The sequence below is a fragment of the Echinops telfairi genome, unplaced genomic scaffold (genome assembly GCF_000313985.2).
Source record: "Echinops telfairi isolate 266 unplaced genomic scaffold, ASM31398v2 ScPeMD7_70;HRSCAF=299, whole genome shotgun sequence".
In the NCBI taxonomy this organism is placed as follows: domain Eukaryota; kingdom Metazoa; phylum Chordata; class Mammalia; order Afrosoricida; family Tenrecidae; genus Echinops; species Echinops telfairi.
In genome coordinates this window covers 26,151,023-26,165,804 of record NW_022103968.1, presented here as the reverse complement: position 1 = coordinate 26,165,804, position 14,782 = coordinate 26,151,023, and the positions used below count along the sequence as shown (strand labels likewise).

General features: G+C 51.5%; 1 protein-coding gene and 1 non-coding gene across 2 annotated transcripts in view; both read right to left on the bottom strand.

The window, feature by feature from the left end:
* Nucleotides 1–91: 91 nt before the first annotated feature.
* On the bottom strand, nt 92–197 carry LOC115870074. Its single transcript, XR_004046536.1, has one exon. It is a non-coding gene; the product is annotated as a U6 spliceosomal RNA (small nuclear RNA).
* A 6,051-nt stretch (nt 198–6,248) lies between these two features.
* The window catches only part of ARL3 (ADP ribosylation factor like GTPase 3), a 41,179-nt gene continuing 32,645 nt past the window's right edge, over nt 6,249–14,782 (bottom strand). Inside the window, exon 6 of the mRNA XM_030885988.2 lies at nt 6,249–6,532. Within this exon, the coding sequence (XP_030741848.2) occupies nt 6,485–6,532 (48 nt within the window). The 3' untranslated portion in view covers nt 6,249–6,484. The remainder of the gene's footprint in view (nt 6,533–14,782) is intronic.

The window sequence follows — 14,782 nt, the reverse complement described above, 5'->3', positions numbered from 1 at the left end:
AATGGGCTTTGGGTCTCCACTCCACACTCTCCCCCTCATTCACAATGATAAGATTTTTTTGTTCTGAAGAATCTTTTTAAAAGAATTAATAAAAACAATGGAATGCTTCATGCATTTGCGTGTCATCCTTACGCAGGGGCCATGCTAATCTTCTCTGTATCGTTCCAATTTAGTATATGTGCTGCCGAAGCAAGCACCTGCAGAATCTTTTTAATACACCATGGACTCCTAGTAGCACAAACAAATCTGTCTTGGAAGTATGGTCAGGCGTGAGGATGGCGACCCCTGTCTCCTGGACTTGGTACCAGTCCCTAGAGAAGGAGATGATGCTTGGAAAGTAGATCAGTGGAAAGAGGAAGACCCTCAATCCGTGGATTGACACAGTCGTGTGGTGAGATGAAATGGCTTAGTATTTAGGACTCTATCAACTATCTCTATCTTTTTGACTTCCACCAAATGATTGGGTGGGATCCTGGAAACAGGGTGTATGGGACATTAATAAGGCACTGGCCAGTTTTGCCATTCAGCTGGGTGTATTAGTGAATCATCTCAGAAGTAGGAAGGGCGAAACCCTGTGGCCATCAAGGAGGAGGAGCCACCAGCGGAGATCCCTGTTTGAAGAGGTGGAGGCAGCAGAGGGTGTAGCACTGAGCCCAGGAGGCTCAGCAGAGGAGGGGAACTGAGGTCACGAGGCAAAGTGACAGGCTTCCCAGCAACCAGAACAAGGCAGAGGCCAGGAAATCACGTGGTTGAGAGGTTGCAGAGCAGAGAGAGACATGACTGGCAGCAGGACTGAGAAGTGTTTGGGCCCCAAACCAAAAAAACTGTACCCTTAACCTTTTATAACCTCTTAACTACCCCCTGAACCCCATAGCTGTATGGTCAGTGCTGTCTGTAGCCATGACAACAAATGATCAAACTCTGCCGAGAAGTAGAGTGCCATGGGAGGGATAGTTGGTCAAGGACGGAGGGGGGAGGCCCACCTTTATTCCCGTGCCATCTTCTCAGGGTGCAACAACGTGCTCAGACAGCAAGGTTTGTGAGAATAATGCAGGGCCCGGCACTGGTTTGTTCTGTTACAAGCAGATCACTGTGAGTTTGAACCCCCGGAGAGCACCGAGCCACCACACAACAATCTTTAGGGAAGCAAATCACCAGACCTTTCTTCCACGGTGCCACTGGGTGGGTTCCAGTTGCCAGCCTTCCTTTAGGTCAGTCATTCTCAACCTTCCTAATGACGCCACCCTTTCATACAGTTCCTCATGTGATGGTGACCCCCCAACCATCACATTATTTTTGTTGCTACTTCGTTACTGTCATTTTGCCACTGTGATGAATTGGGTGACCCCCGTGAAAGGGTTGTTCGACCCCCAAAGGAGTCACAACCCACAGGTTGAGAACCACTGCTTTAGGTGAATCGTCAAGGGCGAACAGAGGACTTCTTTATAGAACAACTTACTCTCTCTCTCTCTCTCTCTCTGCTCTCGGGTTGGTTCCTCCAAATAGCGACCCTGTGGAGAGAGTAGAACTGACAGCCACTCTGGGTATCCTTCCAGGAATGGATGGCCTCGTGTTTCTCCTGCAGAGTGGCTGGTGGGTTCGAACCACCGATCTTGTGGTTAGCAGCTCAATGTGTTGCCCGCTACTCCACCAGAAAGACCTCCCTCTTTCATGTCCTAGGGGTCCGGCCCTGTGTAAAGGATGGTTCACAATCTATAGCTGTCCCCAGGACTGATGAACCTACAGGGACAGCAAGTACAATAAGGGTTTCTGGGGATGAGGGGTGGGGTACGGTAGTGGGTGGTGAGGGGGCATCAAAGGGAGCCGATGTCAGGGAGTCCAGGAAGGAAAAGAATATTTGGAAACTGATTGTGGTCGCAAGTGTACAACACTGCTTGACATGATTGAACGATGGGATGATATATGTATGAACTCCCAATTAATTAAAGAAATGCAACCAACCCAAACCACAATCTATGGTTGTGCTGCTGTGAGGACAGGAGACACCACCCAATACCTGGAACAGGGAACCCCAGCGGGGAGTGCTGGCCAGAGGGGACCCTGGTGTGGACGGGTGTGCTGGAGGGTGCTGAAGGAAGGCAGGGCGATGAGACTACCTGCTGGGAGAAGGTCACTCTCACCTTGTCCTTGGAAGGAAGCAGCTTGCATTCAGACCCAGCTATCAAGCCCCACCTGCGCTCCAGAAGAGTCATCCTGGGCAAATTCCTTAACTGGCTCTGAAGTGGGACCCGTCTTGTCCTGTGGGGTACGTAGAGTGCCTGCTATGAAAAAAGGAATTTTTAAAAGGCCCCTGATGGCAGAGTGGTGAAGTGCTCCACTGCTAACTGAAAAGGTCGGTGGTTTGAACCCACCAGCCGCTCCACACCACCAGAGACAGAGGTGGCAGCCTTGGAAACCGTGGGGCAGGTCAACCCTGTGCTGGAGGGGTGCGTCGGATAGGAATGAGTAGGTGGCGGCAAAGGTGTTGGGGTTTTGTTTTGGGTGATGGTGGTGGTTGTTGGGGCTCGCATGACATCCTTCTGGAAAAAACACCTTAATAAACGTTAACCTCGGCGAGGACAAAGATATCATATCCCAGCTTGGGCAAAGAGCGCATTCCAGGCTGCCTGCATTTCAGCAGGATTTTATTTGTCGGGGTTTTGACAGACGTCTAAATTATACATTGAGTTTTCCACATGACCAAACACCACGTCCCTTCCTTTGATGATCATTTCCAAAAGGGACTGTAAAAAAAGAAACCTTTTGGTGCATCAGACTGAACCTTGAAGCCGAGTGGAGTGCAGAGCTAAAAATAAAAGGGACCCTGCCCTGAGAAAAGGAAGGAAAGTTCTCTGCGGGGGGGGAACTGAGGGACGGCGCCCTGGTGAGGGTGATATGGTGTCACTCTCCAGGCCAGGCCGGATAAGGAGTAGCCCACAGTGAGGGTGGGGCACAGAGTGGCACAAAAATAGCCGCCACTGCAGCCCAGAGGGGAATCATGAAATTTGTCCAAAACCTCCAGGAGGGAGAGCAGCGGAGACAGGGCAGAGCGAGCGCTCCCAGCTGCGCCGGGGGCTGCAGCGCCTGTGACCCCGGCACGACGCTTCTAACCGCCCGCATAATCGCCGACTTTCAGCTGTGCACCGACACGTTCCCCGGCTCAGCCCACATCAATGACACCCTTGTTTCCATAGTAACCGAGGGAGCGCGGAGGGGAAAGGGTGTGCGGCAAGGGGCGCGGGGAATCCAGCCAGAAGGAACTGCCCGGGTCGGTCTGCCCTTTGGGAGGAGCCGGCCGGGAGCAGGGAGGGGAAGGAATCCAGTTATTCCCGCTGTTGGTTTGAGCCCATCGCTGCTGGCCCTGGTCCCAGGCCTGGCCTGCCCTCTGACCCCACCAACCCTACCCCACTCCCCTGCCCCCCCCAGCCAATTCGGACGCAGTGGTGCCTGGAGTGGAGTCTTGGAGACTTGACTTCTTGTGGGGTGGGAGGGAGGATGGAGGAAGGGATATCCCCTTTCTAGCTTCAAATTCGGGTCTTTGGGTCTGGCCGCAGGGGGTGAGGGTGGGACTGGGGAGCGGAAAGGGGACTTTAAAAGCATTTTGTTTTTACAAATGGGAGCCCTCAAACTCGCGGCATTTCCCAGGCTTTCTCTCATCTCACCCCTGAGCCCCAGGAGGGCTTCCACAGGCCTCAAAGCTTGTGACATCCACAATGCCTTTGTGTCTCTTTGGCTGGAAAGCAAATCTGAACATGTCCAGGCGGTTAGCAGCCAGCGGAGGGCAAATGGCTCTGCCCACTAGCTGAGGCCTGGGGCCGGCTCTTGACAACAGCTCCCCAAATTGGTGGTAAACGAACAGACAATCTTTTCGGGATTTTCACTGCCAGCACAACACACTGAGGTGTGGTGCAGTGTTCCACCTGAAGGCCTGCAAGCTGGCATGTCGCCCCTCAGACAGACAGCACCGTTCCCCCCACCCCCCACTGCCCGGGGGCATTATTTGGAGGGATAGCAATTTTCAAGGGAGAGAGCCACATACTTGAAACACTTGACAATTTCAAGTGCTAGCGTCACACAGACTTAATGCACTGGGCAAATCTGCTGCTGAAGATCTCTCCAAAAGGCTGGACAGCAGAGATGTCACTTGGAGGACTAAGGTGTGCACGACCCAAGTCATAGTATTGTGAAAACTGGGCAGTCAGCGAGGGAGACCGGAGAAGAATGGATGCCTTTGAATGATCGTGTTGATGAAAAATATCCCATGCCCGGCAGAGTGCCAAGAAAACGAACACATCTGTCTTGGAAGAAGTACAGCCAGAATGCTCCTTGGGCCTTAAGCAGGGACGGCGAGACCTGTCTCGTGCTGTGGACATGTTAACAGGAGCAACCAGTCTCTGGAGAAGGACATCACATCGTGCTTGGTACAGTTAGTGGAAAAGGTCCATGGGGTCAGTGGAAAAAAGGAAGAGCCTCCACGAGATGGACTGACCGACACAGCGGTTGCCAACAAACAGGGCATCAACAGCAAGGCTTATGAGTTTGTTTCTTCTGCTGTACAGAGTCGCTGTGAGTGGCAACTTCAGGGCACCGAGCATCAAGAGCCACGGCGAGCCTGGTAGAAAGGGTATTTCTGATTCCTCATCATTCCAATGAGAAGCCCTAGCAGTGGTTATTCGTTGGGCTGCTAACTGCCAGGTCAGCAGTTTGAAACCTTGGGGAGAAAGACGAGGCTCTCTACTCCCGTAAAGAGTTACTGTCTTGGAAACCCACAGGGGCAGTTCTGCCCTTCCCTACAGGGTTGCTCTGAATGGGCATCGACTCAGCTGCAGTAAGTCTGGAATTTTGGTTAATTCCGTTGGCCCTGTCCACAGACAGAACCCAGGTAAGCCAATGAAGCAATCCGAGGGCACCTACCCGGTCATCTCCAGCTTTGTGAATGACCTTCACCCCAGACCACCTTGGAAACTGGCCGTGCTCGTTTCACCTGCATAATTCTTGTCCAGAAAAGGCTGGGCACCAAGAGCTGGCCAGGAGAGGCCCACTGCTCTGCTCAAGTGCCCTGGTGGGCTCGGGGAAGGCCAAGACTCGGGATGAGATGGCAGCGGGCCTCCTGGGACCAGCCAGGCCTGGGAAGTCTCTTATTTGTCCTCTGAAATTCCCTGTGCTCAGACTTTAGGGCAGAGTTTAATTCAGGAGCCGGTGACGTTCCCTTAAGGCCCAAGAACACAAGCTCTGTTTGCACCAAGAGGCAGGAGAAATCGATCATTCCTCTCCGACTGACCAACGGAGGGCCTCAGGGCTGGAGGGGAGCACAGGGGGCCAGGGGCTGGGCAGGTGGGCGGACTCTAGTTCCCTGGACATGACCCCTGGGCAGCAACGCACACCTGCTTCTTTCCAGCAGCAGGCCCTGTCCACCTGGGATCAACCCACCCCACAAAGCTGCCAGCTCAGTGAAAATTGATCTCTTGTAAAAAATCGATCAGCCTGGCTTTTCTCCGAGGAGCAGGTTCATGGTCGTGCAGCATTTCTTTGTAAAATCTGATATCAGTGGCCTATTGTGATCAGTTCCACACAGGACTCTTTGAGCTTCAGAAATCCCTTCTATAGGACGACCTGGAGGAGGCAGCTAATCTCCTCGGCTGCTCCTCGCTCCACTGAACTGGAGACAGCCTGTTCACGGCGGCCTGGGCTCTCTGGGTGAGAGGGCTTTTTAAGGACCTTGTAATTTTTCTGGAATGAAACCTCCCACCTCTCCTTACATTTCAGATGTCATTCCAGTTAAAAGTCCTAAGAATTTGCTTCCCTGGGTGGTGGGCCTGGGTGGGCGCTGGGGCTGGCATATAGTTCTGCAGTGACTTGTTTTCCAGAAAGGGTTCTCTGCCCCTGTCCAAAGGATGAGGATTACACACACAGTCTGCTACCTGCATGACAACATGGTTTAATCATCTGCCACTGCTCCCCTCCCCCACCAGTAGCTTCACGCTGGACAGCCTGAAGTCCACTCACTCGGTGATGCTAAGAGTCACCAAGGCCGGCCGCAGTGTGGGTGGAGGGGACAGGTCAGTACATAAATTAAATGGGCCCAGGCTGCCCCCTTCCTCTTTCTTCCCCCCTCCTACCCCCTAAAAAAGGAAAGAGGAAGAAAAAAAAGAGGCCATTGGAATTGTCTAAACTGCAATGTAATCTCTTGCTCATTTAAAAAGATCTCATTTTCTAATCATGTGCTGAGACATTTAATACTATTTCAATTATGCAGAGGAAATAATATAATTCCTTTATTTGAAAAATGATACTGAACCTCAGAGATCAGTTAAACCTACTGCTGGAACAGGGATTCTCGCTTAAACTGGGCCGCTCTTCCTGTCAGGCAGCTGTGCTGCGCACAGATGGAGAAGCATTTGGTCAGAAAGCAGCAAATGAGTGTTTTTCAGGGCAGAATGCGGCTCCCGCAGTTCCTGCGCCTCCGTCTCCATTCGTGCAGCTTTTATTTCTTCTTGGCGTTGACGTTTTTGCAGACCCAGTTCATGCCGTCCTTGGAGGGGAAGGGCAGAGAAAGGCAGTGTTAGTGAGGGTGTGTGTGTGTGGGGGGGGGCCCTCCGGGACCACCAGGGAGGTGACCTGCTGGAGGGGGTGGCTGGTGGGGAAGAGGGCCCAGTGTCTGAACTTGAGATGGGACCTGGGGCACTCCCTCTGAAAAGGCAGACACGGCTGCCTGGCTCTCGGAGGAGCGATCGGAGAGACGGCAGCAGTGTTGGCCTTGTGTGAAAGCTGACCTCTGCTAAGGCGTTACACCCAATAAGCTGCCTTTCTGGTGCCCCAGTGGGTTTCCAGGGTGGCAGTGGACACTTGGGGTGAAATTAAATTTCTTTTTTGGGAAAACAACCCCACCAACAGCATGTGTGTTACTGGATACACCCATTGCTGCCTCTCGGGCGGCACTCCAAGATCCCTCTCAGAGGGCCTGGCCTCTCAGGGCTGGAAGCGTGACCAAGCAGAGGGACCCAGAGGGATCCGGGAGAAGGTGCACTTAAAGTCTCAGTGACCTTGAAAGTGTCCTCTCCTAGAGAGGACAGAGGTGAAAAATAAACACAACAAACCCTCACACAATGCCTAGAGCCACCTGGCAGGTGGCATGCATTCTCCAGCTGCCAGGCCTGTCCTCAGCGGTGACCTCCTTTTCAACCCCCTCGGGAGCCACACCTGAACGCCCGCCCTGCCCCCTGAGCACCCTCCCCATCCCGACCTTCCAGGGGTGCAGAGAGGCCTCAGAACAAAACCAGAGCTCTGCCCTTGTATCTGCAGCACAGGCACGAGCATGCCAGAGAGAGAGAGACACCCTGGTCCACGCCTGCTGAGCCCACATTCCCGGTGACCAGGGAGCAAGCTGCTGAACCAGAACAGCTGAGAGCGCTTAACTTAAGAACTATCAGCTGACACCCCTGGCCCTCGGAACATTAATCCCAGAAACAATACATCGCTGCAGAACCACCAGCAGGCCGCTGATCTCCTGGCTAATCTGACCGGAACCGGAATTTACAGGATGAAAACTCTGCCGCTTGCCATCGCCTGCTTGGGCGGAGAACCGGACGATCGACCTGCTGTCCCCAGAGTGGATCTTGTGGCATTTGCCGAGATGAGGCTGGCCAAGGCCGTACGCCCAAAGGTGGCGAGCACCTGGCCATGGTGGGGGGATGGGGCTCGGCAAGCCAGGGCTCCTGTACAATTGGGGCAGCTCCTTCAGTGGCAGAGCGAGCAGGGCCTGGAAGACCACCGTTTGAGAAGGATTAATTCGGAGAGGAGCGTGGTTAATTTTAGTAGCTAACTGGTTTCCAGGAGGAAAAAAAAGATCACCTGCCAGGAGACCAAAAAAAAAAAAAAAAGATTCCACAAATCTTAAGATAGCCAGGTTCCCTCAGCACTCCGGGGCTGCCCCTCGGGGACCTGCACGGCGCACACCTCAAGCTTCTCCGTTCTAGACAGATCATAGGACGCGCTAGAGCGGCGGTTCTCAACCTGTGGGTGGCGACCCTTTTGTGAGTCGGATGACCCTTTCACAGGAGTTGCCCGATTCATAACAGTACCAAAATGAGAGTGATGAAGTAGCAACGAAAATAATTTTATGGGGGAGAGGGACGGGAAAATGAGGAGTTGATATACCAAGGGCTCAAGTAGAAAGCAAATGTTTTAAGAATGATGATGGCAACAAATGTACAAATGTACTTGCCACAATGGATGTATGTATGGATTGCGGTACGAACCCCCAATAAAATTTTTTTAAGACAAAATATTAATAATTTTTAGGGCAATGAATGTACAAATGCACTTTATACAATGGATGTATGTATGGATTGTGTTAAGAGTTGTATGAGCCCCTAATAAAATGATTAAAAAAAATTAATTTTATGGTTGGGGAGAGGTCACCACAACTGTATTAAAGGGTCGCGGCATTAGGAAGGTTGAGAACCACTGCGAAATATGAATACCACCTTCTCTCTCTCTCATTGCATAGTTGATGGTGGAGGTTAGGAGAGGGCGGTGCTTCTCTCACGTGTAACAGAACATGAACGCAGGCAGAGGGACAATATTGACTCAGCTGCAGGCGCCCACAGCTGAAGGTGGAGGGCGCCGGCCCGCTCGGTCTGGGTGTGTGTCCCCTTACGGCGGCGGCCTGCTGTGCAGCGAGCTAGTCTCCAGATGTCTGCCCTGGCCTGGCCCACAGAGGGTGCGAAGAAGAGGTTAGCACCCAGTGGCCTGGCCTGCAGTGGTGGCAAGGGTGCGGGGAGATGGGGAGTCAGTGGAGGGGGGAGCCCCTCCTAGCTGAAGTTCTCAAGTGCCTAGGGGCTGCTTGGGGTGGGGGTGGGGGGTGCAGGAAGCGTCACAGGTGCGGATAACCTCGTGGGATGGAAAGACAAAAATGTTGTTCCTCGTGGGATGGAAAGACGAAAATGTTGTTCGAGATCCCCGAGGGGAGGGTACGTGGCTGTATTCACAGAGGCAAGCCCGGCGCCTGGCCCACAGCAGACACTTAATCTCTCTGTCCAATTAACAGTAATAGCTAACATCTGAGGGCTTACTATGTGTCTCGGGCAGTTGTTAAACACTTTGCCGGAAGTCTCTGGTCCTGCCAGTGGAGTAGGTGCCAGTGGAGAGGAGGGAGTGAAAGCACAGAAAAGGTTAAACAGCTTGCCTAAGACCACGGGCCTCAAAGTGGCTGAGGTGGGCTGCGAACCTGGGCGTCCCTGCTTTTAACCCATTTACCCTTTCTTGGCAGTAAAGGGGTGGGCAGCTGGGCTTGGCCCTGCCAGTGTTTTCTGCATTGTAACTTCCTGTGGAATGCAGGGCATGAGACTGGGGTAGCCCTCCAGCCAAGCACCCTCTGAGGCTTTGTTGCAGCTCTGAACATAGATTCTTTTTCGCCACTCAGCCTCAAGATTCCTCAAGGGCTGTGCGTGAAAGGCTGGCCTGGCAGCTGGCTGCAGGCTCCCAGCAGAGGAACTCCCGGCAGGGCCACCGATTCCACTGGAAAGGCTAGCTCACAGTCAACAGTGTGGTGAGAGGTGAAACTTTGTAGGCTCCATACCACTCTTGCCTTATTTGTCAAGGCTTCGTGGGTTTTTTCCGGTTCTTGTTTCCAAAGAGAAGGCTGAGAAAAGGTATCTTTAACTTGAATTGGGTTACTTACTCTGATTCTAGCAGAGGGAAGTGAACGCAGAGGTTTAACGGCTGCACGTTTATTGTTACAAACTGGTTTGGCGAATTGTTTGCATGCATTTTGCTCTCCAGTTTGGGATTGGCCACCTTAGTTAGGGGGTGAGGGCTTCCTTGCATCCAGACCACACCTGGCCCTGGCCAATTGTGCTGAAACCGAATTTGGATTGATGAGCTTCCACTCCATAATGGAGACTAGAGAGAGGCATCAAACCTCAAACCCTGAGCTTGATTTGGCCCCCTGGGGAGGAAATAAATGTTACCATGTCACCATCTCATCCCCTGCTAGACAGTAAGTCCTGGGGAAAATAGAAGGCTGCCCGGACCAGACGGGTGGGAAGCTACAAATGACAGCGCTCCACCTTCCCGAATTGAAGGGCTGGTGCTGCTTTCATGGGGAGAGTGGTCTCTCACCGCACTGCTCTTTTTAATTTGATCTCCTTCCAGGGCATCCATCACGGCTCTATGGTCGGAAGGAAGCAGTGGCGGCCATGGTTGGGCGGGCCAGATTTTTAAAGCCACAAAGACTGCACAGTCATATCCTTAATTGCGTTAAGATGGCGAGGTGCTCAGACCCTCGCTGTGCAGGGCAGCCCAGCCCATTGTGCCACTAGGCCCCTGGGTCAAGGAACAGCTGGGTGCAGTGTACATAAAAGATGGCTTGCTAGTCATTTTTTTTTCCTGGGCGCTGCACCAGAGAGGTAAGCAAAACTGTGCATCCCAAACTGAACGGACTTTTCTTGGTGTACTGAAATGTTTGAATCTGAAAAGTCTGCCCGAGGCCTGGCGATCGAGCAGATAAGCGGTTTTATGCACACTTGGGGGACAATCACAGGTGGATGCGGGGCCTCGAGGGAAGTGGTAAATGTACTTGATCTTTTAAGGTAATGACATTCTGTGGGGATTTTAAGGGAAAAGTCCTCTAGGTCAAGGAACAAGAAACCAGGGTCGGTGAGTGAGTGCTGGGGGGTCATCTGCAAGGCTGGTCTGAAGTCCAGCCCTGGCTCCGGGTTTGGACTGTGCACGGTTCTTTCTAGGTCAGCGAGACCACCATGGACTGGCAGGACACTCCTGTGGTGGGGGGAGATGTGAACGGGAGAGGGGAGGGGGCGGGGAGGAACAGGAGGGCTTGTGGGTAGCTCACCGCTCTTGGTGTCTGCGGGTCTGTTAGGACTAGGCTAGAGGCCAGGCTAAAGCTGCTGACCTCAGCTTTGAAAGGAAACGCAAATCTCGTATCGTTTTGATTACACACGGACACACACATGAAGCTTTCGACAGGTGTCTTAAAACACCCGGAACTACAACAGCAGAGAGAGGTATGGTGTAGGGTTCGCATTCTGGCCTGTAGTGGAAGAGGGACGGATTTCTCTGACGCTCTCAGGCTCCACACCTGAGGCTTTGTTCACCATTTCCCAGGCCCTGGAGGGAACAGAAAAACGAGACTCCCTGGGCTACCCATTAGACCCTAGGGGCGGCCTAGCCACCTGGCCGGCCACGAGAGCACAGAGCGGGACTTCCTCCAGGTTGACAAGGGCGTCTGCCCAGGGAGTCCTCGGCTGTCCCTCGCAGAGAGAGTTCACTTGCTGCTCTTTCTGCCTTCATCAGCTTGACATAACTGGGTCTCTTCTGACCACTCCTCTGGACTGTGGGCCTCTCCGCTGGGCCAGTTCCCAAGACTGATGCTCTCCTTCAGCTTCGTGTGCCCTTACCTATTCTCTGTTCCTGTCAGCGTCTCATGAAAAACTGCTTTAATGATAAGATGGGCCTGCTTCCTAGTCATCATCCATCAGGCACAGACGGACTTGCTCCGTTCTCCCTCCAAAGTCCATTTCGACACCCAGAACGGGGGCTGCTGAACCATACATGGTGTTGCCTTTCCTTGCAAGACCTGCCCGGAGAACATCCCTCTCACTGCTGACTCAATACTGACTCATTGTGACACCCGCCCCCCGTGGGGTTTCTGGGGCTGTAACAGTTTACACCGCAGTGGTTCTCAGCCTTCCTAATGCCGAGACCCTTGAATACAGTTCCTTATGTGGTGACCCCAAACATAAAATTATTTTCGTTGCTTCTTCATAACTATAATTTCGCTCCTGTTATGAAGTGGGCGACCCCTGTGAAAGGGTCTTTCGACCCCCAAAGGGGTCACGACCCACAGGTTGGGAACCGCGGGTTTACAGGGATGGAAAGCTCAGTCTGTCTCCCTCGGAGCTGCTGGTGGTTTCAAACTGCCAACTATGAGGATCGCAGCTCACCTCATAACCACTAGACCACCAGGGCTCTTGTCCCAGGAATCAGCACCTCCATAATCTCAAATCAGAAATGAAACACCTTCATGACCAGTCCAGAGGGCAGAATCACCAGGGAACTCTTCCCTTGGCTGCCTGTTCTATATCATAAGGCAGTTCTCTCAAACACATTTTGATGAAATACACACACAACGTAGGCACTGACTTCAAACATTCGAAACAGAAACAGACATTTCAGGTCTTTTGTTTTTTTAACCTTTGCACTTCTTTTCCGCCAGGGTCATTCAAGTTGGGGTACCAGATGTTACCCGATCCATTTAGTGCTGGATCTTTGACAGCTTTGCCCGATCCCTACCAACTTTGGGGGTGGTGGAGGGAGAGGAAGAGTTAAGAATTGAGGGGGCTTTAGTATTGACTGCACAGTATCTAGATCTGAAAGTGAACCCCAACTAGGTTTCATGAACTATTTTCTAACGTAGTCTTTTAAGTTTTTTAGGACCACGTTGAGCCTTAATTAATAAAAATCATTAAAGGCCTGCATATCAACGCAGCAGGCCGGAATTCCACTTCAGTGAGTTCTGAAAGTGAAAAACAAGAAGCTGGAGGTGGGGCAAGAGCTTAGGTCAAGGCGGCCCCTGAGGGGGGCGTGGCGTGGGGGCGTGGCCTGCCGGTGCCTCCCAGCGAAGCGCCTGCACAGGAAAACTCCTTGACCTTTCTCCAGCCCCCAAAGGTTACCTTTAAAGGACAATCTCGACAGCCAGCTTCCCTTCTTAATTAACATTTTTATTAAATAACCCATTTCAAATAATGGTTAAAGTCTCTAAATTTATATCATTCTATTAACCATAATTTAATCTCATTAACCTTGAAATCCCAGTCTTAACTACCCAATTCTATACACCATGGTACTATCCACTAAACTAATTAAATGACCTTCAAACTCTTCTCCTCCATCTAAAATCTTCTCTCTCTCTCTCTCTCTCTCTCTCGTTGCTACTGGCTCGCTCTCTCGAGATCATTTCCTGTGAGCTTGGTTGCTGAAGGTTTGAGAACTTTGTCACTGAAACCAAACCATCACTAACATTCTCACTTGATTCAAATGGGCGGATTCTAAGGCCTGACTCTCCCTCTAGGCCCCGCTGGCTCACTGTCCTTTGGGGCCTACAGATCCTGTGACTTACAAAGCCCTGCGCTTCTAGGGCAGTTGCACAGCTAGGAAGAGACTGCTTCACTGTTCTCTGGCTGGACGGGGTGAGGTGAGGGGCTTCCCCCTACCACTGGCCTCTCAGAAGCAGTGCCCCTACTCGAAATACACATTCTAAATGCTCTAGTCCTTTCTGACATCCCTGAGGCTGAAAATAACAAGTCACTGTTAGTGCCAGCTTGGCCTTTTCTTCCTTTCAACACACTGGCCAAGTGACAAAAGATGGCAGGGCAGTCAGCTCCCACTTTCTTATGTGGGCGCACCCCAAATGTGTGAGTGCATGTCCCCACCTGTATGCATTTCTATATAGCCTCACTCGTACAATCGCCCTAAGCCCTATTTTCTGCACTTGGGTTCTGAAGCTTTTAGGGAAGCAAGGTCCTGGTGTGGAAATGGTTTGTAGGAACACAATCAAAGCTACTCTACACTGCCCCCCGGCCCCCCCCCTTACAGCCCAGCCCTCAAGTCCACTCACAGTGACCCCACAGGGCAGAGTAGAACTGCGCCTGCAGGTTTCTGAGGTGAGTCTTCACAGGAGCAGATACCCCAGTCTCTCTCCCAGGTGAGTCTGAACCACTGACTTTCCTGTTAGTCCGATGCTCAAACCACTACGCAAACAAGGTTCTTAAAAAAAAAAAATTTTTTTTTAAGGCAAAAAATCTTAGGCCTCGTCAATACCACTGCATGCAAAATCAGAGGGAGTTACTATTACTTTATGAAAAATTATCCCAGCCCTATAAGTTAGTTATAACTGGGAAAAGTGAAATTAAAATGATCAGAGTTTACTTATTCCAAAACATGCTGGGTTGCAGTATGCTTATTGTAAATTAAGCTGAAAAAGAACATTAAAGAAGAGTCCACAGATCTATAACCATCTATGTGATTGCAGCTGTAGAGCGGAGGCTCAGAAGAACGGAACTACTTATGAGAGGTAGTTCCTTCAGGGGGTGGGATTACATTTACAATTTAACATTATATATTTTTGTAAGATTAATCGTGGGAATACATTGCTTTTATAATACGAATCTAGGAAGGAGGGAAGGGAATTAGGCTCAAAAAAGCCTCTCCCAAATGGAAACATCACAGAGACCCACAAAGCTGCTCAATCCACCCTGGGGTGCAGTACTCTTCTTGAGTCTTCAGACTCAAAGGCCAACCCGAGAAGCGTGGACTCAAGGAAACACACACACACACACACACACACACACACACACACACAACCCACCCCCTCTAACCCCACCCCTACCCAAGCAGCCAACACACACACACACACACACACCTCTACCCCCACCCCTACCCAAGCAGCCAACCTAATGGAACAACTGAGATAATTCGAGGAAATGATCATTTGCTTGAGGGAAGCCATCAGGCAGCTTTAACACAAATCCATGTCAGATGTCTTAGGAGAATGGAAAAAAGAGTGGAAAGAGGCCGCAGGACCATGGTCAGGCATCAAATCTCCAACTCTATCCCAAAACGCCAGCTTCAGAGAAAGCAAACGGACCAGGCCATCAGAGACCCATGCCAGATGGCAAGGAGGGGGAGATACGATTCTGTAGATCAGTGGTTCTCAACCTTTCTCATGCCACCACCCTTTAATACAGTTCCTCATGTTGTGGTG